General features: G+C 39.1%; 1 protein-coding gene across 5 annotated transcripts in view; it reads left to right on the top strand.

Moving 5' to 3' along the window:
* The window catches only part of col27a1b (collagen, type XXVII, alpha 1b), a 474,822-nt gene that overhangs the window by 241,483 nt on the left and 208,133 nt on the right, over window positions 1–25,206 (top strand). For all 5 annotated transcript variants that reach the window (XM_069885118.1, XM_069885099.1, XM_069885108.1 and 2 more), the window contains 3 exons: window positions 21,876–21,929; window positions 22,182–22,235; window positions 23,512–23,556. In XM_069885118.1, coding sequence (XP_069741219.1) covers window positions 21,876–21,929; window positions 22,182–22,235; window positions 23,512–23,556 — 153 coding nt within the window. The remainder of the gene's footprint in view (window positions 1–21,875; window positions 21,930–22,181; window positions 22,236–23,511; window positions 23,557–25,206) is intronic.

The following is a 25,206-nucleotide window of genomic DNA, read 5'->3' as shown; positions in this document are numbered from 1 at the left end:
CCCTCTTATAATTCTAAAAATCTCTATCAAATCTCCCAGGGAATAAAGTCCTAACCTGTTTAATCTTACCTTGTAACTCAGTTCCTTAAGTCCAGGCAACATCCTAGTAAATCTTTTCTGCAGTCTTTCTATCTTATTGATATCTGTTCTGTAGTTAGGTGACCAAAATTGTACACAATACTCCAAATTTGGCTCACCAATGTCTTATTCAACTCCTGCACTCAACATTGATTTATGAAGGCCAATATGCCAAAATCTTTCTTTACAACGCTATCCACCTGTGATGCCACTTTCAGGGAATTATGTATTTATATTCCCAGATCCCTCTGTTCTATCGCATTCCTCAATCCCCTACCATTTACCATGTATCTCCTTTCTTGGTTTGTCCTTCCAAAATGCAACACCTCACAACTTTTCTGCATTAAATTCCATTTGCCATTTTGCAGCCCATTTTTCCAGTTGGTCCAGATCCCTCTGTAAGTTTTGAAAATCTTCTTTGCTGTCCACAACACCTCCAATAATAGTCATCTACAAACTTTCTGATCCAATTTACCACTGTTACGAACCCAAAGGACCCCAAAACCCAGCAGCAATAGATATTCACCAAGACAAGTAGTTACTTAAACAAAAGTTGATTTTAATTATCTTTAAACATGAAAACAGAATCAAACTTTAACTTATCTAACCCAAATTAACTCCTTTCTAATTCTAAGCGCACGTGTATGATGTGTGTGTAAATTTAAGAAAAGATCTTTGGTTCACAGTTCAATCTCACTTCTCATTCTTCCAAGTTCACTGGTTGCAGGCAATTCTTATACTGTGCATAGAATTTAACATGTATAAAGTTCACCAGGCTTTGGTGCTCAAAAAATAAATGTTTACCACACAGGAAGGTTCTTTGTAGGGTTTACAGAGAGAGATTTGTTGTTCCAGGATTCCACAAATGAGGTACCACCATTAGTCACCTCAATGTCTTGCTGATGAAACTTGCCCTATCATGGTTCTCCAGATGATAACCTCTTTCTTACAGAGTTCCTTTCTGTTCTTTTTATTCCAAGAGAAACATCAGACAGATAGTACTTCCAGCCATCTGCCATCCTGGAGCTTTCTGTTTCAGTTCCCACAAGCTTTTCCTGCTTGCTTCAGCTGTGACTGTTCAATCTCTCTCTCTCTCTCTCTCTCTCTCTCTCTCTCTCTCTCTCTCTCTCTCTCTCTCTCTCTCTCTCTCTCATCTTCCAACTGCTAGAAAGCCCATGTGACTCTCTCACTTGCAACCCCTTCCCCCACCTTCTCCAGCAAACAATAAAAGAGTTTGTCTTTTGCTCCCATCTGTTGTCTGTTTAAAAAAAAATCTCATTGACCTTTGAGTGAGCACTTTGCAGAAAGGTCAGAAGCCTTGTAAAAATACTCAACACAGACGACCCATCTCTAGTTGATTCATTTGATTACATCACTTTAATTAGCACCTACTTGTGGAATGTGCATAGCATTTTCCATAGTTTCTGTAAAGTCCACTGAATATGAATTCTTCAGTATTTCAAATAAGATCGGTTTTAAAATGTGTGTATGTATGTATGTAACCTACTCTAATTTTACCAAATTTTCTCCCAAATATTCCATTACACCACATTATTATCCAGATCATTGATATAAATGAAAAACACCAATGGTCCCACCACCAATCCTTGAGGCACACCACTAGTCACAGGCCTCCAGTCTGAGGAGCAATCATCCACCAGTTCTCTCTGGCTTCTCCCATCCAGCCGTTGTCAAATCCAGTTCACTACTTCGCCATGAATACCTAGCATCTGAATCTTCCTGTTTAACCTCCCATGCGGAAACTTGTCAAAGTCCTTACTAAAGTCCACGTAGACAACATCCACAGCCTTTCCTTCATTAACTTTATTGGGTAACCTCCTTGGAAAAACTCTATAAGATTGGTTAAACACGACCTACCACGCACAAACCCATGCTGACTGTGATGTCCTGTGGTGCAACAAGCAAACACAAAACATGAGAAGACTCTACTACAGTCATCTCAAACTCTGTACACACCAGTCTTAATATCTTTGCTGGCTCCACATGTGCCTGACTATCCTTTGCTGGTTCCACATGTCTGACTGACCCGGGGAGGGGCCGGATCGAGTCTATATGCAGGCCAGTGATTGACAGCTGGCCAGGTGGGGCCAGCCTCCCAGGTTTCCTATCTGCAGGTACAGTGGTTGCCCCCTGCAGTAGGCCGGTAGGAGTGCAGCCAGTGTTGTGATTGTATCACCACATTGACTATCCCTAATCATTTCATGGCTATCCAAATAATTGTATATCCAATCTATTTGAACACCTTGCAATAATTTACCTTTTACTGACATCAGGCTCATCAGTCTATAATTTCCAGGGTTACTTTTGAGCAATTTTTTAAATAACTGAACCACATGAGCTACCCTCCAATATCAGACACCACACCTGGTGCTAAGGACATTTTAAATATTTCTGTCAGAGACCCTACAATTTCTACACTAACCTCCCTCAAGGTCCAAAAGAATATCTTTGACCCTGGGGATTTATCCACCTTTATTTGCATTATGGCAGCAGGCACTTCCTCCTCTTTAATCTGTATAGGTTTCATGACCTCACTCTTGTTTTCCTTACTTCCCACAACTCTGTGTCCATTTCCTGAGTACTGATTTTTTTATAAAAACAAAAAAGCTCGCTCTCTCTCTCTCTCTCTTTCACCTCCATACAAAGCTGACCACTCTGATCTTCCAGGGGACCAATTTTGTCCCTTACTATCCTTTTGCTCTTAATATGCCTGTAGAAACAATTAAGATTTTCCTTTACATCAACTGCCAAAGCAACCTCACATCTTCTTTTATCCTCCTGATTTCTTCCATTTTTTCTACTCCTCAAGTAGGTCATTTTCTCCATGTTACCTATACCTGATACACTTCTCTCTCTTCTTCCAAACCAGATCCCCAGATCTGTACTCCTGCCAAAAAATGAGCTTTTTCAGGGCTGGCAAAAATGGCTAGTTTTCATGTGAACAGAAAGAAATGGATGTGGATGGCCTGCCAAACTTGGAAGAGTCATGTATCGAACAAAATATATTGGAAAATAAATTGAATGAAATACAAAAGCAGAATCCTGGAAGAACTCAGTGGGTCAATCAGCATCTCTTGAGATAAAAATTTGTGTATCAACATTTCAGTTTGAGATCCTGTATCAGGACCAAAATGTAGGGTCATGAGAAAAGTGCAACCTGTGAGACTTTGATGAAAGTGCTAGATGGCAGGAAAGGAAGAAGTAAAAGAGGAGAATGAATGGTAGAAAAGAAAACTGATGTTTTTGCGACTATGAATTAAAGTGGCTTACACAAGATGAAGGTTCGACAGGACTGATAATTGACTTTTCTATATCCTTCAACATATCCTGTAATCTAGGTTGACATTTCAGTGCAGTCTGGAGGGAATGCTACATTGTCAGAGATATACTTATTCATGTGAACCATTAAGCTATCATCCTGCCTGAAATAAACATAAAATCTCATTTAACTGTTAGGACAAAGGACAGCAAACTTCTCCTTGTTCGCCTAATCCACCACCTTCTGCAACAATCTCAGGTCATTCTTCAGAGACCAAGAAATTCTTGAGATCGAAATCTATTTAATAGAGGGGATGAAATCCTGCCAGATTAAATTTCATATCAAAGAATTCTGTTTTTGTTTGTCAAATGGTGACACTGAAGACATTGATGGTGTGTGAGCATCTAGTGGAACCTAATGTTAAAATAGTTAGTTGATGGTCATTTCTTGATGTATGTGTTATGGAAGAGTTATTTGCCACGTATTAACATAAGTCATGGTGTTGCTTCTGCTCCTGCTATCTGTGGGTGTGGACAAAATCATTATCAAGGTGCTTTGAAACTTTTTTCTTAATTACTCAACTGATTGATATTTGTGGAGATGAACTGAAGAAACAACTAAAAATTGAAAAGGAAAATTATTTATTATTTCAAATAAGGAACAATCAAAAAATTCTAAGACCTACCAGATCTAGTTGTGAATTATAATGGTCAACTCCAACAGCTAATGAGAGGAGGCAGTTTCATGAACATCCCTGTCCTGAATGGTTGCAGGTTCCAGCACGTAAATGCTAAAGGGTAAAATACGCACAGCCTCGAGTACCATAAGATGCCATGAATGTTCTATCTTGGTTTCCTTGTGAAATCCCCAACTTCATTAAAGACAGTCTTCACACATTTTAATTCTTTCTATGAGATATCAAGAAACCATTGTAAATGCTGGATACAATAAAGACAAAAGGATTAAATCATATCTGGCTGTACCAATGAAGACCCACATTCTAGGACGTTGCTTAATGCTTGACAAACCGGACCTCAAGCCAAGCTATTCCAATAGAGTTGCAGTATTAATATTTCCCCAATGATGTGGAAAATTTCCTGCTATCACAAAAAGCAGCAAAACTCTAATCACTGCTCCACCGTGAGCAGAGTTATGGAATGTGGTGTCTTATTTAAATGGAATGTTGCACTTACCTGCCAAAATCCCATTCAGCAAAACTCAGCTTGGACTTCTCCTTGACCGCTCAGCATGAGATTTCATGAAATGGACTGAGGACAGATTTTAAGAGGTGAGATGAAAATAGCTGCCATGAACTAAGGTAGCGTTTATGGCATCAAGGATAACTGAAAAGCTGAATTCAAAGGGAAATGTTTGGAAACATACCTCAAACAAAGGAAGACATTGAGATTGCTGAAGAGCAATTATACAAGCCTCCAAATAAAATATCAGTGCAGGAGTTCAAAGGGGCAGTGTTCTAGTCTCACTGACATTATCTTCCCTCCATTACATGGTCAGAAATAGGAAAGTTGTTCAATGCCACTCACACTCTTCAGCAAATGAAGTACTCCATGCCTGCATGCAGCAAGACCTGGACAGCATTCCACTCTGGGCTGACAAGTGATGAGTAGCACTTGTGTCACAGTAGTACTAGATAATGGCCATTACCAAACCAAGTTTAACCACATACCATTACATTCAATGGGATCGTCAGGGCTCAGTCTCCCATCATCAAAATCTCGGAGATCATCCATCAATAAACAATTGATGGCTGGCAACTTTGAAACTAGTTCTTGGGTAGCTATTTCTCGTATTGAAAAAGATCTGTGGAAACTGAAAAAATATCTTCAATTCAGAATAATAAAACTATTTTGTCATGAAAGGTATTCATTGGTAGCAAAATAATTGGGTGACCATTGTAAAAAGATAGCTCACCTGTCCACTGCCACAAAATTATTAGGCTGGTTATCTGGTTTGAGATCTGTTTTATTGTCATGCAATAAAAGCAGGGCACTATTACGCAAAATTCGCCTTAAGTCTGCCATAAGGCAGACAGATTTCCCATCAGCAGAATTGCCTGAAGCACTTCTTGCAGTCAGAGAAAGAGAAGCAAAAGTGAATCCCCTCAGAGTTATCATGTGTCCATAGATTCACCTCCAACATTCCACAGCCCCTGAAGCCACACAGAGTCCAGTCCAAACCATCAGCAGCCTGAGCTCCAATCTGAACCTCTGACGTGATCAGGAACTCTTCAGTCCCCTTGGCACCCTCTTGTATCCCAGTTCCAATATCTGGTGCCCCTTCAGCCAGTCTTTAACCAGTCTCCGGCACTCCATCATCTGGTGTGAATCATCTGGCTGCAGTTGCCAGCAGCCACAGGCTATGTGGGTTCCTTGCTTCGAGCTGCTAACAGCCAGATGCCTTTGTCTTTCTTCAATCTGCTACCATGGACACCATCCCATGAGTCATCTCCTCTGCTTCTCTTCCTCAAATGGGGCAGGGGGGTGGGGGGTGGGTCTCCCAGTTTTCTGTGCCAGTCCATGGAGTCTGCAACCCCTCAAGGCTGCTGCCAATCATAGGCACCCCCATCTTGGGCACAGACCCCATGGTTGTGGCATTTTCAAATAAAACCACTGTCGGCTCCATTTACAGACCATTTAAAGTCTGTACGCAGCTGACGGCTGTCGGACTGGGTGGATGAACCCTGCAGGAGTGCTGTGTTTCTGCTCTCCACGCGTCTGCACCAGCAGCAGTGCTGCCATTGCATAGCTCCAGCAGCACTGCCATCTTGCCGTCATACAATACGAAACAAAAATGTCCTTAAGATAAATATTAAAAAGGTTAAAACCACTGCTGCAAACACTTGCTACAACCTCTGTTTCTGAGTGGTTTGTTATGAGCCCAGAGGACCCCAAAACCCAGCAGCAATAGATATTCACCAAGATAAATGGTTACTTAAACAAAAGTTCCTTTTAATTATCTTTAAACAGAGAAAAGCAGAATCATACTTTAACTTATCACTATTAACATAACTAACCTAACTTAACTCCCTTCTAATTCTAAGTGTATATAATGTGTAAGTACAGAAAAGTTCTTTAATTCACAATCCCATCTCACTTCTCATTCCTTCAAGTTTACTGGTTGCAGGCAATTCTTATAATGTGCACAGAATTTAACATTTATGAAGTTCACCAGGCTTTGGTGCTTGTAAGGTAAATGGTTACCACTCAGGAAGGTTCTTGTTGGTTTTCAGAGAGAGATTTGTTGTTCCTGGACACTAACTGATCCCTTTTAATCAGCAATGTCAGCATCTTGCTGAAGAAACTTGCCCCATCAGGGTTTTCCAGATGATAACCTCTTTCTTTCAGGTCACCACAGAGTTCCTTTTTGTTTTTCTTATTTCAAGTAAAACGTTAGGCAGCGAGTCCTCTCCTCTTGTATGAACCACAAGGGCTTTGACCAGGCTGAATTAAGCACTTATAACCCGTCTTCCAAATGGGGTTTTTCCACAAGCTTTCCAGCTTGTCCTGTTCCAGTCCCAGCTGCTTCTGCTGACTGTAACACTGATTTTTCTCTCTCTCTCTCTCTTTCTCTCTCTCTCACAGAGAAAAAGCTGTTCAACTCTCTCTGCTTGCAAAAACCACATGACCTTTTTAGAACAGCAAGCTGCACTCCCAGACAGCCTGTGGCTCTGAACTACTCCTCTGATCTCTTTCATCTGTTGCTTTTCAAAACAACAATCCATTAGTGAAATCCCTTGGGCACCCCCCAAAATTTTTGCAGAGGCCCCCAGGAGCCACCCTGTCTGGCTTGAGCAAAGCTCCAGTATTTTAAATGTGATCTGTTTTGAAGTGTTTATATGCGACCTACACTAAAAAAAAGCCTGCCCTAATTTATCTCCCAAAAACATATCTATATACAATACAAACACGACATAATCTGTCACAGGTTGGCTCCAATTCATTCATTTGAAATTGAACCAGACTAGACAAAACCTTGGTGCTATATTTGACTGAGATAAGCTTTAGATGAGATGTCTTTACTGAGTCAACTTTTTAGTTTATTAAAGTTTCAAACTACAACAATGGTGTTATATACAATGGAAACTTGGAACTATTTTATGCTGGAGCATGAACACTACAAGACTATAAGAGCCGCATCACACTTGAGTGGTGAGCATGCTCAGTGCGACAGTGTATTCATACATGACCAGCAGCCTGAGGTGTAGTAAAGGTTTGTGCTGTAAACTTACAATCTTCTCTGAGTGTTCATTAAGAACTCCAATGGTACAACTGAGGACATAACATGGTGGGAGCAGTGAGACTGACAGAAACACACATCATATAGGGAAAAAAAATCCCTATAAACCAAAATAAACACAAAGAGAAGGAAACAAAGAAAAAAATACCATTACCTGACTACCAGTGCTGGAGAAGGAAATGGCCACAGCCGCAGCAGCATTACGCCCAGTCACAGACTGGGAAGCTGACAACATCATAGAGGCTTTTAAAGAGTTCAAGCAGAAGTGCAACCTGGCATTCAAAAACCTCCTCAAGGGAATCACACCAGAGGAAAAGGTTTGTTACATCCTTCTTTGGACGGGGGAGCGAGGACTAGACCTGTTTAATAGCTGGGAGCTGGCTGAAGAGGAAGAAAATAACCCAGAAAGGATATTAGAAAAATTTTCTTCTCATCTGGATCTGAAATCCAACCATAGAATAAAGCGATATGAGTTCCAGGGATTAAAACAAGAGCCTGATGAGTCAGTAGATAATTGCCTCACAAGGCTAAAGAACATTGCAGCAAAATACAAGTTCAAAGAAATAAAGGAGAGAATAGTCAACAAACCAATCTGGAGAAGCACTCATCCTGAAGGGCAGAAAGCTCTCATAGGAAAAGATAGCTTGAAACTAGCAGATGCCGGAGACACAGCTAGGGCCTTCGAGGCCACTAGGAGGCAAATGCAATCGCTCTCCGTGCAGGCCAACATGCAGCACAGAGATAGAAGGGTTGATGCCATAAAGCGCATGCAGAGAAAGTCTTAGACATCCGAGAACTACAGGAGGTACGGCAGAATACACCCCTTCAATGACCGCAAGGAATACCCTGCATGTGGTTCGAAGTGCAAGACCTGTGGGAAGGTCAATCACTGGGAAAAGATGTGTAGGTCTGACTTGAAAAGAGAGAGAAACCAAGAATACAGAAGGAAAGTACACCATGTCAAGGGAAGTGACAGCAGGGACTCCGATTCACTGACGCCCGGCCTCGAAACAATACTCCTCCATGAGACGTCCAAAAAAGGGAAGGAATAAAAAAATGAATTACACACCATGATCCAAGTAAAAAGCAAGATCAGAAATAAACCAATATTATTCAACTTGAAAATAAAGCTGGGTATAGGATCACAAAGCAACATCCTCCCACTTCGACTGTACCACCAAATGTTCCCAGAGTACATAAAGAATGGGTACCCGGAAGCAGGCACACTAGAAGCTGCAAATGTCGTGCTCACAGCCTATGGTGGCCCTGTGATTAAACAACTAGGAAAAGTCCAAATAAAAGGCAAACTTAAAGGAAAGAACATCATATGCACATTCTTTGTGGTTGATGTCAACGGACCAGCAATCCTAGGCCTGAATAGTTGTCAAAAATTACAGCTAATCTCTGTAAACAATGAGATCAGGGAGAAGAAAATGTCCAAGATGACATGTTATGTCCTCGGTTGTACCATCGGAGGTCTTAATAAACACTCAGAGAAATTTGTAAGTTTACAGCACAAACTACAAACTACATTTACTACATCTCAGGCTGCTGGTCATGTATGAATACACTGTCGCACTGAGCATGCTCACCACTCAAGTGTGATGTGGCTCTTATAGTCCTGCAGTGTTCATGCTCCAGCATAAAATAGTCCCAAGTTTCCACTGTATATAACAAATGATAAATTGTTTATCGGTGGATTATAGGATTAGAACAGCTCATTCACTGATTATTTAGTTCCACCATTCATCTTCATCACTGCCAGTCTATATTTTACATCCTTTCATGTATTTTTATGAAAAGTGTGTCATCAGTTTTGAAAGTTCGAATTAAATCCGCAATCCAACTTTTGTTTTGGAATACCGCACCAGATAACGTAGATTGACTCTTTCTCTATCCAGATAAATCCAACTATAGTTTTGAACATTATGAATAGATCACTGCTCAGTTTTCATTTGAACTGTGGGGTTAATGAACAGAGTAGTTACTGTAGGAGGGAAAACCACTGACTCAGGAATCACCTTTTTTACAAATCATTCTGCATTTGTAGATTGCTTTTGGCAAGGATCAGCAAACATGGCAAAGAATTTAAACAGCACAATGTAGTATTCAATGCCAAATAATAAATAGTAGTTTAAATCACAAAGACCCTTCATTCAATCAGAACAAATAATGGTGTCACAACTGCAGAATGAAATGAAGAATGAGAGAATGATCAGTCAAAATTCAGTGAAAATCCTTCACTCAAACAGTAATCTGCAGCTTTTAAAATCCCCGCACGTTCCAAATGATGTCATCGTATTGTGATGTCATGATGTCACTTGGAACCTCCCAAGCCAGTTTGGTTAAGCCTCCGGTGAGCCCCTACAATGGCATATTTTCAAGTCCACAACTTTAACTTAACATTCCAGATCCTACACTCAATACTTTGATTTATGAAGGGCAATATACCAAAAGCACTCTCTACAATCCTACCTACCTGTGACACCACTTTCAGGAAATTATGTCTCTGTATTTCCAGGTCCCGCCATTCTACTGCACTCCTCAGTGCCCTACCATTCACTATTTATGTCCTTTCTTGGTTTGTCCTTCCAAAATGCAACACCTCACACTTGTTTACATTAAATTCCATCTGCCATTTTACAGCCCATTTTTTCCAGCTGGCCCAGATCCCTCTGCAAGCTTTTAAAACCTTCTTTGCTATCCACAATGCTTCCAATCTTAGTGTCATTTGCAAACTTTATGATCCAATTTACCACATTATCATCCAGATCATTGATATCGATGACAAAATACAATGGTCCCAGCACTGATCCCTAAGTCACACCACTAGTCTCGGGCCTCCAGTCTGAGAAACAATTATCCACCACTACTTTATGGCTTCTCCTATCCAGTCATTGTCGAATCCAGTTCACTACTTTACCATGAATACATAGCGTGTGAACCTTCCTGACTAACTTCCCATGTGGGACCTTGTCAAAGGCCTTACTAAAATTCATGGAGACAACATCACAACCTTTCCTTCATTAACTTGCCTGGGTAACCTCCTCAAAAAACTCTATAAGAATGGTTAAACACGACCTGCCATTCACAAAGCCATGTTGACTATCCCTAATCACTTCATGGCCATCCATATAATTGTATATCCAATCTCTGAGAACACCTTCCAATAACATGCCTACTACTGACTCATTGGCCATAATTTACAGGGTTACCTTTGGAGCCTTTTTTAAACAACAGAACAATGTGAGCTACTCTCCAATTCTCTGGCAACACACCCACTGCTAAGGACATTTTCACTATTTCTTCCAGAGCCCTTACAATTTCTACACTAGCTTCCCACAAGGTCCAAGGGAATATCTTGTCAGGCCCTGGGGATTTATCCACCCTTATTTGCTTTAAGACAGCAAGCACTTCTTCCTCTTTAATCTGTTTAGATTCCATAACCTCACTGCTTGTTTTCCTTACTTCCCATGACTCTGTGCCTGTGTCCTGATCACCCCATCTCTTTTGGCTCCATACAAAGTTGAACACTCTGATCTTCAAGGGGACACCTTTTGTCCTTTGCTATCCTTTTGCTCTTAATATATCTGTAAAAACCATTAGGACTTTCCTTCACATTGTCTGCCAAAGCAACCTCGTGCCTTCTTTTAGCCTTCCTGATTTCTTTCTTGAGGTTATCCTTGCATTTTTATATTTCTCAAGTACCTCATTTACTCAATGTTGCCTATACCTGCTATTCCGAACCAGATCCCCAAGATCCCTTGAAAACCAAGGCTCTCTTTGCCTGCTCCTGCCAGCCTTGCCTTTAATCCTGACAGGAGCATACAAACTCTGTACTCTCATTTACCTTGCACATCCTTGCTCGAAAACAACTTATCCCAATCCACATATTCTAGATTCTTTCTCATTTCCTAAAAATTAGCCTTTCTCCAATTTAGAATGTTAACCTGAGGCTCAGACCTATCCTTCTCCATAATTAACTTGAAACTAATGGCCTTATGATCAAAGGACCCAAAATGTTCCCCTACGCAGACTTCTGTCATCTATCCTATCTTGTACCTTAATAGGAGATCCAGAATTGCATTCTCTCTAGTTGGTACCTCTCTGTATTACTTTAGAAAACTTTCCTGAACACATTTGACAAACTCCAAGCCATCCATCCCTTTTACAGTATGAGAGTCCCAGTCAACATGTGGAAAATTAAAATCCCCTACTATCACATCCTTATGTTTCCTGCAGCTGTCTGCTATCTCTCTATAGAATTGTTCCTCTAATTCTTGCTGACTATTGGGTGGTCTATAATACAACCCCATGAGTGTGGTCATACCTTTCCTGTTCCTCAGTTCCACCCATACAGCCTCAGTAGATGAGCCTGCTGGCTTGTTTTGCCTAAGGATAAAAGAAGAGTACAGTGAAATATAATTTTGAAAAATATGACTTTGTAGTTTTTGCAGTGAAAAATTAAAAATTGTGTTTTATCTAAATGGTATGAAATTTCAGAGCTCTATGATATAGAAGACATTGGATATCCTCATGCTTGATTTTAAAATGCTGGTATACACTACTGTAAATAATTTGGAACACAAACAAAATGCTAAAATTTATTGCTAGGGGAATTGAATGAAATAATAGGGAGATAATACATCAGATAAAGCAATCACAAGACCACATCTGGAGTACTGTTTACAACACCAGATCCATCACCAAGAAGGCCCAACAACGCCTTTACTTCCAGCGGAGGTAGAGGAAAGTTCAGATTCCACCCGCCACCCTCACTACATTCTACAGGGGATGCATTGAGAGCATCCTATGTAACTGCATCACCACCTGGTTCAGGAAACATACTATCTCAGAATGCAAGTCTGTGCAGTGGATAATAAAGATTGCTGAAGAGATTATTGGGGTCTCTCTGCCTGCCACGATGGACTTTTATGACACCCCTCCTGTCATCCAGGAAGAGGTACCGAGGCATTCAGACTCTCATGACCACGTTTTTCCCCCAAGCCATGTGGTTTCTGAACTCTGGGGACATGGGGCTAGCATAAGTAACACGACATTTATAAGTAATATGTTATTTATGATATGTTATTTATAAGAAGTTTCAGAGGTAATTTATCCATGTAAGTAACCAGCTCCATAGTCCGGAGGATTTCTATCTTGGACTCACTGTACACTGCAAGGTTTATGGTATGAGCAACAAATAAACATGTTTTGTCTTGACTTGATTCCCTGCCAGCCTCAAGCTCTACAACCATGTACTCACCCAGACTACCTTTTGTCTGTTGATCTGTAATCCTCCCCCTCTCATTCTTCCCTTGTCACCAGTTTTTAATATAGACCCCTGCCTGCTTTTATGAGAAAAGGCTCAGGCCCGAAATGTCAGTTATATATTTTTACCTCTAATGGATGCTACGAGACCTGCTGAGTTCCTCCAGCATTTCTGTATTTTGTACTATAACCACAGAATCTGCAGACTTTTGTGTTTTACTGCAATATGCCATTGGTCTATTTATTTACAGAAGGATGTAAATTAGTTGAATAGTTGACTGGACTGAAAATCAGACAGGCTAGGACAGAAGTAATCAGCTTGAAACAAATCAAATCCTGAGGGCTTTTGACAAGGTGGATGTGGAAATACGTTTACTTTTGGGGGAGAATCTACAACCTGGGGTCATTTAAGACAGAGCTAGGGGATTTTTTTCTCTCTCAGAATGTTGTGAGACTTTTAATTTTCTGGTGGAAATATAATTAAGAGGTAGATTAAATTGCAAGAAAAAGGGTGAAAAGTTGTCAAGTGGTTGGCTGGAATGAGGAATCAAATCAATCATAATACTATTGAAAGGGCCAAGTGGCTCTAAATTGGCAGTTATAAAGATACTGATTAGATCACAGTTTGGGTACTCACTCAAACAGTGGTTCTCAACCTTTTTTCATTCATATACCCCCTTAAGTAATCCTTTATGCCATCCTATGCCATAGCTGCTCTGTGATTAGTAAAGGGAAAACATCATTGATAATCAATGAGCAAGAATTTTAGCCACCATGTTTTTGAAAAACTGGAGAGAGAATATGGGAAATTAATAAGAAATTTGCCATGATTAAAAATGTAACTACAAGCTCAGGATAGATTGGGGGTATTTTCTTTGGAACAGCGATGACTGAGAGAAGACTTGATGGACATGTGTAAAATGATTAGTTTCTCTTAGCATTGGGGTTAAGACCACAGAGATTTAAAGTCATTGGTAGATAAGAGATGTGAAAAAAATCACCTGGGGGGGAGGGTCTGGAACTCGTAGCTTGAAAAAATGGTGGAAGCAGATGCTTTCATTCCATTTTAAAATCTACTTGGATATACTTGAGGAGGGCAAAACTAGGTGCTGGAAATATAGATTTTTTTTGACTAGCAGAGAGACAATAGCTTTGTTGGATTTTGAATATTTTTATAATTCCATGTCATGTCCATATTTTGACAATGTCATGAAAACATCATTAGTGTCATAATACATTATCTTCATGACACACAAACTGTCCACATGTATTTTGGATTCACACAGTGCTTTACAGAATGAAAATGACACATTTAGTGTAGTAAAATAGCACAATACATTTTGTTGGAGCTTTATTGGATAACAGTTGTTTTTGAGATGTTGGAAGAAGACCAATAACCAAAAATTTGATCGACTGGTTGATTTTTGGGCAGGCCTGGCTTGAAGCCAATTGGACCATTTGTTCCTAATTGGGTCCCACGCCTACGGGGGCCCCGTGCTTGGGAAATACAGCTGCCTAACCTTTTATTTGGGATTGGACATCTGCTGTTGTTTGGAATCTTCTGGATTTCGGAATCATTTTGATTTCACTCCCTTTAAGCCCACCCACCCGAGTCGAGCTGCTGTATCTCCCCTCCTCACCTGCCTGAGTTATGCTGCTGTCTCTCCCCCTTCGCCAACCTGAGTCATGCTGCTGTCTCTCTCCCTTTGCCCGCCTGAGTCATGCTGCCGTCTCTCCCCCTACCCTGCCCAAATTGTGCTACCATCTCTCCCCCATTGCCTCCCCGAGTCACGCTGCTGTCTCTCCTGCCCGAGTTGCATTGCCATCTCTCTCTCTCTCTCTCTCTCTCTCTCTCTCTCTCTCCCCCCCCCCCCCCCCCCCAACCCCTATCACTGCACTGGCACCAGGGGAACAGTCCCTTTCTCAGTTCCCCTGTGCTGGCGCTGGTACAGCATTACAGCTCCATGGGGAATTATGGGTAGTGACAACGGCCTTTGACTTTGGTTGTGAACCTGGGACCCTGCAAAAAATGTTTCCAATTGTCTTGGGGAAACAATTTCAAGAAGAAAGGAAGGTTTGCAGAGGGAATTCCAACTTTTAGACAACTGAAGGATGAGTGCAAATAGAGTGGGGGGGGGAAAGAGGTTGCACAAGAAGCCAAAACTGACATGTTGTTGAAGACCATGGCAATTGAGTGGAGGGGATACAAGAATAAGAAATTTAAAATCCAGGCAATGTTGGACCAGAAGCATTTAGAGAATAATAATAAAATAATAGAATCATGACATTTCCGTATTCTAAATAAAAATTAGGTCAGGACTTGGTCCGTTTGATGTTTATTTTGGATATGGAATAACAGCAGCTGTTCCTAATACTGTATGCCTCTTATTCTCTGCACAACATGATTCATGAACCATTGTTTCTGTCAGCAGTAGTATAAGAATCCATGTTCTCCGTTCTCCATTTCATTTTTGAAATAATTTTTGCATAAACATACTATATTTTCAATATTCAAAAGCCAGTATAAGAATTCCATTCAGCTATAAAATGTTATCTAAATACGTATGAACTGAACAACCTGATATAAAAATTCTGAAGCAATAGGCCAGATACTCAGTCTAGTCCAAGACTCATATTTGCCCTCTGCATATTTCCTATAGTTGCATTATGCTTTCGCTTTCCCAGACATCCAACTGAGCTGGAGGCTTTGCTGCCACAGTCGACAGACAAAGGAGTTATAGTTGACAGCATATTGGTCTTCTGACTTTATTAATGTGTCAGAAAACAGCAGAAACATATTCTAATATTTTTATAAAATAATTTTTAAAATAGTAATGGTAGAGTAAATGATTGCAATAAGTGGAACAGGTTTAAGATCTAAAAATCAATAGGCAGATTGAGTATCCCAGAATCTTTATATATGATCTCAGAAATACAATGATATGCAGTAACTGGATAGGAACAAATTATTTTATGGAAATCCAAATTTGCTCCACATAAATTATGAAGGTGTTCTTTTATTTGGATCTGGAAATGGAATTCTTGAAATAAATATAGCTAATCAATGCATGTTATCTGCAACTACCATGTTTTTAGCTCTATATTTACCTTATCTGATTTTTCAAAAGCAGGGTGTGTGTTGCTAGATATTGGACATTTGATAGTTATTGACTTTTTATGTTGAGTGAGCATTTGCCAATTCTAAGCACATCAAGTAAATGTAGCCGGGTTAGTGCCATACTTGGTAAGCTGACAAAGTAGTTGGAGTTAAGCCCTTAGTGTTCAAGTTAAATATGACTAGGCAACATTTTTTAACTTTTATTTTGAGGCCCAATTTAATTTTTACTTGGGGCTCTCTTTATTTTTATGCATTGGAGTCTCAGCAAAGAACTTGATTTGCAGCCCATGTGCAATTGGTGGTCAGTTGCAGTGTCCTCGTCAGTATTAGCTGTACCAAAGAGAGAAAAGTATCATGAACTGCATCTGTGCCAGATCAATTTAATTTTGAACTAAAACTGGGCTCTATGGACTGTATTTAATTGTCTTGGGGCCAATTCAGCAATTTGATCCAAAGAAAATCTTAGTTAGATCCAAAACAGGATTATTTAAATCCAGTTTGTTCATTCTAATTAACCAAGAAATATTTCTGATGTGTATGGGGATACAGATAAAGTTACCAATCTACCTGTAATGGCACATATGTTACAACTGAATGAAAAGATTTCCTAAAATATGTATAGGTCCATTGTTTGAACTCCATGTTCTGGACCCTACTTACCTGGGAGATGTTGCAGTAGCCAGCATGATCCCCCTAATGTTGCTTGTTCCCTTCTCCAGATACAATTTAATAATGTGCAACAGCTACTTACTCGACTCGTATCCTCTTCACCATTTTATGTTGCTAAATATAATTGTTATTTGATTGTGTATGCCAACATTAGCCGCATTCTTGTTCATAAAAATGTTATTGAATTGTTCCCCAAGGGTTTCCGGCAGCTAACCAATCTTGGCTCAAAGACCAGAGGTCTGTGTTTGCATCTCGCAACTCAGTGTGGTCTAAAAATGACACAAATTTATTTTGCTTATTGGCCGCTTAAATGCCAGTAGTTAACCAGAAAGTATTTTCTATCTATTAGGATTGCTGAAAAGCTGTCTATTTGTACATCAATGTCCATACATTGATTTTCCACAGCTTCCAGTACAGACATAGCCCACTTTAAAATGTTAACTGTGGAGGAAAATGGAATGGATCTGTCTATAGTCTTGTTTTTCCATGTGGTGCTCTATACTGTTGTTTCTTGGGGTGCTGGTATCACAGATTTTGATTCTTTAAGTTTGTTGACAAAGAAAGATCCAGCTTTTGGTTCCAAGGAAGATAGTTAATGAAAGACATGCCCCTAAAATCCTCTAAAAGTAGGGAATCTTGGCAAAGATCATCACCTCTAACAATCCCTAGTAGAAGAAGTTTGAAAATCTTTTTAAGAAAGCAATATCAAGGGAAGATCATCATTCCCTATGGCACTGAACAATTGAAAATCTCTTCTGATATCCATTCTCTTGTACTAGCCATCCACAAATGATGAATCACAGTTGCCATGGCATCCTTCACACCCATTATTCATTCCTGCAAGGTCTTCAAAGGAGAACAGAAAGCAAATCGTGGGCTACACAGTCAGGATTCATTTAGCAATGATGCTTGTACATCAGCCTGTATTTTTTATGAGTAGTTGCCCAAAAAAAGGCTTCAGTGCCACCCCAATATGTGATAAACAGCAGAGTAAATCAATATCATGAATGCATATATGAAGTTTGAACAAAGAGTTTCTCAATACTCAAACTAAGAATGCAATACTTTGTTTAGAATAATTCTCATAGTTGAGAATTAAAGTTTAATCATCAAAGAAAAGATTTAAAATTGAGCCTTTCTGAATTTATAACCATCAAATCTTAATCAAAGGTTTGTAATCTGGGGAAAAAAACTTCAGAAAATTACATTTATTGCACCACCTCTAATTACTTTCATGTGCCAGCATTTTCACTGACAAAATTCCTGACAAAATCCCTGGCAAAATTCAGACCTTTGAAATATGATAATACTTTTCTAATTTTATGCAAATGTTTAATGAGGTACAGTCTCAGTATTTATCTAAGATACTGGAAACTGGTAATTCAAATAAACAACAAAGGTCCTTTATTTAAAAAAAGCTATGGCAAGGGACAGGGTTTATCTTGCTGTGGCTTATACTCTCAAAGATAGGTATCTGTGATAGATTCCACACTGGTCATGGTTACAACAGCCTAGAGATTGGCTGGTCACATGATGCAATTCCAAAAGGGGTACCTGGCCTCTCCTAGGAAACTAAGTGTAACAAAGGCCTCGTTTGAATTTATTATCATCTGATTGTACATATACGACCGATGAAACAGTGTTTCTCTGGACCACTGTACACAATTCACAGTGCATAATAATCACATAGAGACATAAAGATATAATTTAAAATAAATCTATATACATATTTTGGGATGATTTACTTGGTTACAGGATACTGATCAAGCTCGCATCCTGGAAGAAGAGGCTATTTCCCAGACTGGCAGTTCTGATTTTGACGCTTCTGTACTTCCTCCTTGATTGTAGTGGGTCAAGGATACTGTGTGCTGGAGATTTTGGCCTGGGAGAGGGCACTGATATTAGTTCATTTATCCTTAAAAGTAAATTTGAAGGCTTTTGCATAGATAGCATTGACTGTTTTTCCAATGTCTTGAGAAGCCTGCTGGAAGGAGGTTAGGTCTGAAAAAACATGTAGGAAAGGAAAGATCACTGCTGCCCAGTTGACTATGTCAGTCTGATATCTTAATTGTCAAATATTCTTTTCTTCATTTGACTAAAGGCCAGGCTGGCACATGCACTCGCATATAGGAAGACAAGGAATCCTTGGCAAGAATATTCCTGGAGACCTTAGAGACATCACAGCCATGATCACTTGCAAGAAAAGGGATAAATTAATCCAAGAAAACAATGGATGAGTCTTCCTATTGCCCACTGTAGGAAAAGTTATCATCAGGCCCCCCCCCCCCCCCCTTATTGGTTTTTCTGGAGCTCAAAATTTGGTCACCCTGGACATGATCTGCACTGCATGAGAACTTTTATGAAAAAAATACAGGGAACAGTATCAGGCATTATATATGGTCTTTCTTGACCTCACCAAAACCATTTGATTCCTTCAACGAGGAGAGCCTGTGGCACACCCTCATTCAGCTGCTCACAAAAAATCTGTCTCCCATGTTTTACTTGTTGTATGATGACATGCATTTGCTATTACATGACTAAGAGCAGATATTCAAATTCAGGACAATGTACCTTGTGATTAAACAACTCAATCCATAGAGATGTAAATGTGGCACCACATTCTGAAAAGTATGACCCACAGATCGATATTTTTGTTTTGACAGAATAGAGACTATTGCAATACACAGAGAATTAAAATACAGTACGTTTTCAAGTATTGGAAATGCTCGGGACTGGACATTTAACTGCATTTTACGGATATCTGATCTGCAGCCCAGTTTAAGCAGCAGAATACTTGTATTGATCATTGCCGTTCACGACACCTCCCCACTGCCGTCGCTGAACCTGCCCAGGCGCCCGAGGTCCCCGCACGAATCCCACCCCAGTATCACACCATAATACTTGTGTAGTATCAACAGTTAAAACAACAACAAAGAAAAAGCATGAAATAAAGTTTAATTCTTGACTTGAGTACATTTGGGTACAAGGGAGAACCGTTGGATTCAAAATGGCGCTAATAGTGCGTCAGGGTCCCACTTGAGCACAGCAGGTTCAAAAAAAAATCAACTATTTTTCAACTTGTTTTGTCATGTCACTTCTGAATTTTTTTGCGGATAACTGGTAATTTTGGTAAAGTGGCTTTAGATGATCGGAAATGTTCTGTACCATGTTGATGATGAACCATTTTCTTCAAATGAAATTGTAAAATTCTGCCAGTGCCAATGTTAGGAACCAAAGAGTAAGTACCATAATACTGAGGAATATATCCGTAACCAAGACAATTGGCTGTGACAACATCCCATTTGTAGCATCGAAATTTTACACATCCAAGGTGTTTCAACGTGTCTGTGGAACCGGCATTGAATAAACAATGCGGAACACCAAAGATTCAACCTTACACCAGCAGAAAATCCTAACGACATCCAAAGAAATTCCAATGAGCAATGCACAATGGTTAAGGGATTAGTATTTCCAAATAAATATGAATCATTTGACTCCATCTGTTCATCTCTCTGATTTCTATCTTTCTTTGGTGATATCTTTCACAAGACCACAATGATTTTTTAATTTACCACAATTAAACACTTGAGCACAGCAGTGCTCCTTTGGTTTACCCCCATCAAATAGACAGCTGTGCCATATAAATTAATTTTCTCTCAAGCCTGAATTAAACTAAAATATGCTGGAACCAAACTGTCAGCTGTAAAGTGGGTTTTATTCTGTAGGAAGATATTAGTCAACTCTTCATGTCTTTACTATAATCCCTTCCCTTTCTCATGCAGCATTTCGAGAGTGATGCTTTTAGTTAGTGGAATAATTTTAGATGATTCAGTAGAGCCTGTCTGGAGTGTGTACAGTTTTTCGGGGCACTAATTTACCCTAAGACAAATTTAGAACATTGTGTTTCTTTAGAGGCTGATGCTATTTTCATGACTACAGCATTATAGAGCTCTATGCATTAATAATGTTAAATTTGGAGCCATTCATCTTGCCTTGTTAGCATAAAACCATTATATAAAAATAGCAGCACGCTCTGTTAGCTTCAACAAAATAAATTTTGAAGACAGCCTTCTATGAACCAAAAAATTTCAACAGCCCTTTGCAATTATTGTTATTGACGTTGAACTGAACAAAATACTGTATGAGATAATGGGACAAGTAAAGCGGTATTTAGCTTAGTATTTTACTCTGCAGATATAGGTTAAGGACACATAGAATCAAAGGGTTGAAATAAATGACTCCATTTCCAGTTCAAGGTATGTAACCAATGAAGTACCCCAGGGAGTAGTACTTGGCTTTAATTATTTACACTAAGGACCTGAAGGCAGCAATTAAATGCAAGGTTAAGTGCAGATGATATCAAAATGGAAAGAAAATTGTAATGAGTATATTGTGGTACTATGGCAGGATAGATTGAGTGACTGGGAAAATCTGGCAAATGAATTTGAATGAGGGAAAGTGTAAGATTATGATAATGAGTGTATACATTATACAATGTATACATGCACAAAAATTCTTACTTGCTGCACCCGACCAAGTGCTTCATGAACAAAACTATGACCATATATATTGAAATAGACTAAAAAGAGATGATAAATACAAAAGATAGAATATTAACAGATACCATAGTGCAAGAAAAACAATGGTGTTACAGTAGTGCACCCAGTCCTTTCGTGGTGTTGGAGCAATCTCTGAGTCGTGTAATAAGAGGAGATTCATGGGAAAGAAACTGCTCTTGAACCCAGAGATTCAGGCTTCTGTACCTTCTACCTGAAGGTAGTCGTGAGAAGAGGTTGTGACTTGAGTGGCAGGGTTCACTTATTATGTTGGCTGACTTCTTGAGGCAGCGTCTCACAATGGTGCCTTCAGTGGATGGGAGGTCAGAGCCTGTGATGGACCTGGGTAAGAAGAGTCAAAAGGCACATTATTATCTGATAAGTCAGATCCAGAGGATCTAGGTAGTCTTGTCCATGAATCACAAAAAGTTAGCTGGAGTTTCCAACAAGTAGCTAAAAAGGCAAATTGTATGTTGGACTTTATTGTGAAAACATTGAAATTTAATAATAAGGATGTTTTATGACCATTTTCAGATCGACTAAGGGTGACAATTTTGACCAGATGCCTATTCCACCTTAATGTGGTCATCACCAATCACACTTAAAGTTTATCTATATATATATCATCTTTTATTTTATCTTTAAGGGTTTTCCAGGAGATATTGGGCCACCAGGACAAAATGGTCCAGAAGGCCAAAAGGTGAGTAAATTTGTATGGCTTTTAAATTCAGGCAAATCATTAGATAGCTAAAACTGTGCTTTGACATCATTATTTAGTTTATTTTCAAAAAACTGACTAACTTGGTGCATAATGCTTTTAATTATTTTGAAAAGTAACAAATGCTGAAAAATTTTCCAAAGTGACCAGAATTGGGATGTCAGATATGTGATAGCTGCAGAAAACATTTTCCTAAAAAACTGACTACATTTAACTTTTTAAAATCCTTTACAGGGGAAACCTGGAGCACGAGGTCTACCTGGACCACAGGGCATGGCTGGTCAAGAGGTAAGTCCTGAGAGAGAGCTACTGCAGTAAGCAAAAAGAATCCTGGGTGCACAACCTGATCCTTCTCAGGTTGACGGACTGTGACTGTGACTACTGAGTAGTGCTTTGCACCAGCTATTCACAATCTATATCAATAATTTCACAAAGGCAAAATGCTGTCCTTACAATTTTGCTGACAATACAAAACTTGTTTATGAGTATGGAGGAGATTGTAAAGAGAATTCAAAAAATTAGGGAGAAGTTGAGTAAGTGGGCAAGAAGACATCAGATGGAACATAATGTGAAAAAAGTAAGGTCATCCTTCTTGTCGCACATAGAAGAAAAGCAGAAAATTTTGTCAAATGGTTGCTGTTATTCAAAAAGACCAAGGAGCCAATGTGCAGGTGAAACAAGTGATTAGTTGGGCAAATTATATGCCAGCCTTTATTGTATAAGGGTCACACTGCAAGACCAGAGAAATCTTAGGGCTATTGTACAGGGTTTTGATGAGATAGTATGAGGAATAATATGTACAGTTTTGGCCATCCTACCAAAGAAATGGGAGCATAGATTCATGAGACTTCAGTTTGCTTGACTGAGATTGAGTAGATTAGGACAATGATCTTTTGAGTTCAAAACAGAGATTGACAGATTGCTGGGCATTGTGAGAATTGAGAGATGTGAGAATAAAGCTTAAAAAATGATCTGAAGATCAGCAACGATCTTCAAGAATGGCCGAGTAGGCTTGAAGAGCCAAATGGCCTCTTTATATTATTATGATCTAATATAATGCTACTATGGCATATTTGTAGAGAATAGTACCTCTTCCAATCATTTCAAAGATTTTCTCATCAATTTTATGAGAAAGATAAGAATTAGATTTTTTTAAAATCAACACCATTTTTAACATTAGATCCATTTGTAACTTTTAGGACCAAATGATATCCAGACAATAGTTTCTACAACCAGAACCAATGAACCATATGATACTTGATCAGAAATAAGATGGAATCAGTTGTTATTTCTCTAAAATAATATTTATTGCTGAATGTCAGAAAATAACAAACAACTCAGTCTGACAGTAATGCTTACCTGTTTGTTGGCACAAATTTCGACTTGCTTCATTTCCATCAGCAAAGACCATGTAGATGAGAAGATGCTGGTAATTCAATGATTGAAATTAGTTTGGCATGTGTCAGGCAGTCTGAGAGACAAGATGGTTTTAGAGTTGCTAAGGCATATTATAATAATCAGTACATATTATTAATTGATGTGCTTTTCGTGTGGTTTATTAAAGGGGAATGAAGGCCCAAGTGGACCATTGGGAAAACCAGGCCCTGAGGTATGCTTAAAATTTTAAACATCTAGAAATATAAATGCAAACATGAGGGATCTGTTATTTAATTATACAAGCGTTTGACACCTTGAAGCGAAGAGCTCGATAGAATTAAAGGAGTGGACAAATTCAGAAATGCACATCAGATATCATCACAGCCCTTTTTGTAGTCAAAGGTTCAGGTGAGGGGAACTGTTCTTGACTTCAGGATAGATTTCACGAAAAGTGGCATAAAAGAGCCCTGCTAAAACTTGGCAGTGTGAATCAAAGGTAAGTTGCACTGGCACAGGTAAAACCTCACACAAAGGACAATTATTGTAGTCATTGAAGTTGATCACCTCAACCCCAAGACATCAGGTGTACCTCAAGGCAATGCCCGAGGCATTGATCAGAAGCATTACTGGACTAACCATAAAAATGGGTTAGCTTCTAGAGCAGATCAGAAACTGGATATACTGCAGAGGGTGATCTTTTAACTAACTCCCAATGCCTATTGAAAAATCAACAAAGCATATGATAGAATGCTCTCCTCTTGCTTCAATGAGCACAGCTCCAACAGTAATCAAGCTCAACACCATCTAAGTCAAATAAGATCACTTTACTGGCACCCCATCCATCACCCTAAACACTCTTTTCCATCAAGGCACTGTGGCCTAATTGTGTACAAGATACATTGTAATTTGCTGAGAAGGCTATTTTGACAAGACCTCCTAAACACATAATCTCCATCACCAAAAAGTGTAGGCACTGCAGGTGCAGAGGAACAATGCTATTTGCAATTTCCTCCACAAATTATACATGGTTGTTTTTCGGAAATGTAACTACATTCCTTCATCAACATTGGGTCTAAATCCTGGAGGTTCATATCCAAAAGCGTAATGGAAATACCATCACCAAAAGACAATAAGAGTTCTGGAAAGTTGATATTACCATCACATTCCTAAGGTCAATTAGCATGGAAAATAAATGCTTGCCTTGTCAGCGAAACCCACACCCCCATTATTGTAAAAGAAAGTATTTGAATTCTTCTGTAGCGAGATGGTGGCACTGATAGAGTACTCTTGAGTGGGAGAACATGGAGTGATGGCATTTTTTTTCATCCAGAAAAATAGACCAATAATAGCCACTGACAGCTGATTATGGGATACATATCCTCAAATCATATGTTAAGTCTTTTCGGAATGTAGCTGGGTGATGGCAGTGGCTACTGCTTTCTCATTGTTGTTTGGCTATTGGCAGAGTATTTAAAAACTTTTAAGAATCCAAAAAATAAGAAAGTGCAACTTACAATAAATAATCAAGTACCCCGCTATCTTGAGAGAAGGTTACTAACAAGACTTCATATCCCTAGTCCAACGTATTCAATGATCCACAATATCTTAAATATTCCACATAGATATAATATTCTATTTGTAACTATTTTCTCATGTTTAGAACTTTTAATCTCATCTCTATAATAATTCAGTTTAATTTATATAATTTGTTGAATAATTAAGTGTGTTAATTGGACAAAATCACTTAAAAAGAAGTATTTTGCTGTTTGCAGTGTTCTTTTATCGTGTATCTTTCACCTGAATGAAATTGAAAAATAACATTGAATATCCTGATCTAAATTGTGTTTCCTTATTCAAAAGAGCCTTCTTAATAACTGTGAAC

The sequence above is a fragment of the Narcine bancroftii genome, chromosome 1 (genome assembly GCF_036971445.1).
Source record: "Narcine bancroftii isolate sNarBan1 chromosome 1, sNarBan1.hap1, whole genome shotgun sequence".
Lineage (NCBI taxonomy): Eukaryota > Metazoa > Chordata > Chondrichthyes > Torpediniformes > Narcinidae > Narcine > Narcine bancroftii.
The sequence above is the reverse complement of the archived record's forward strand: the minus strand, read 5'-3'. Positions and strand labels throughout refer to the sequence as shown.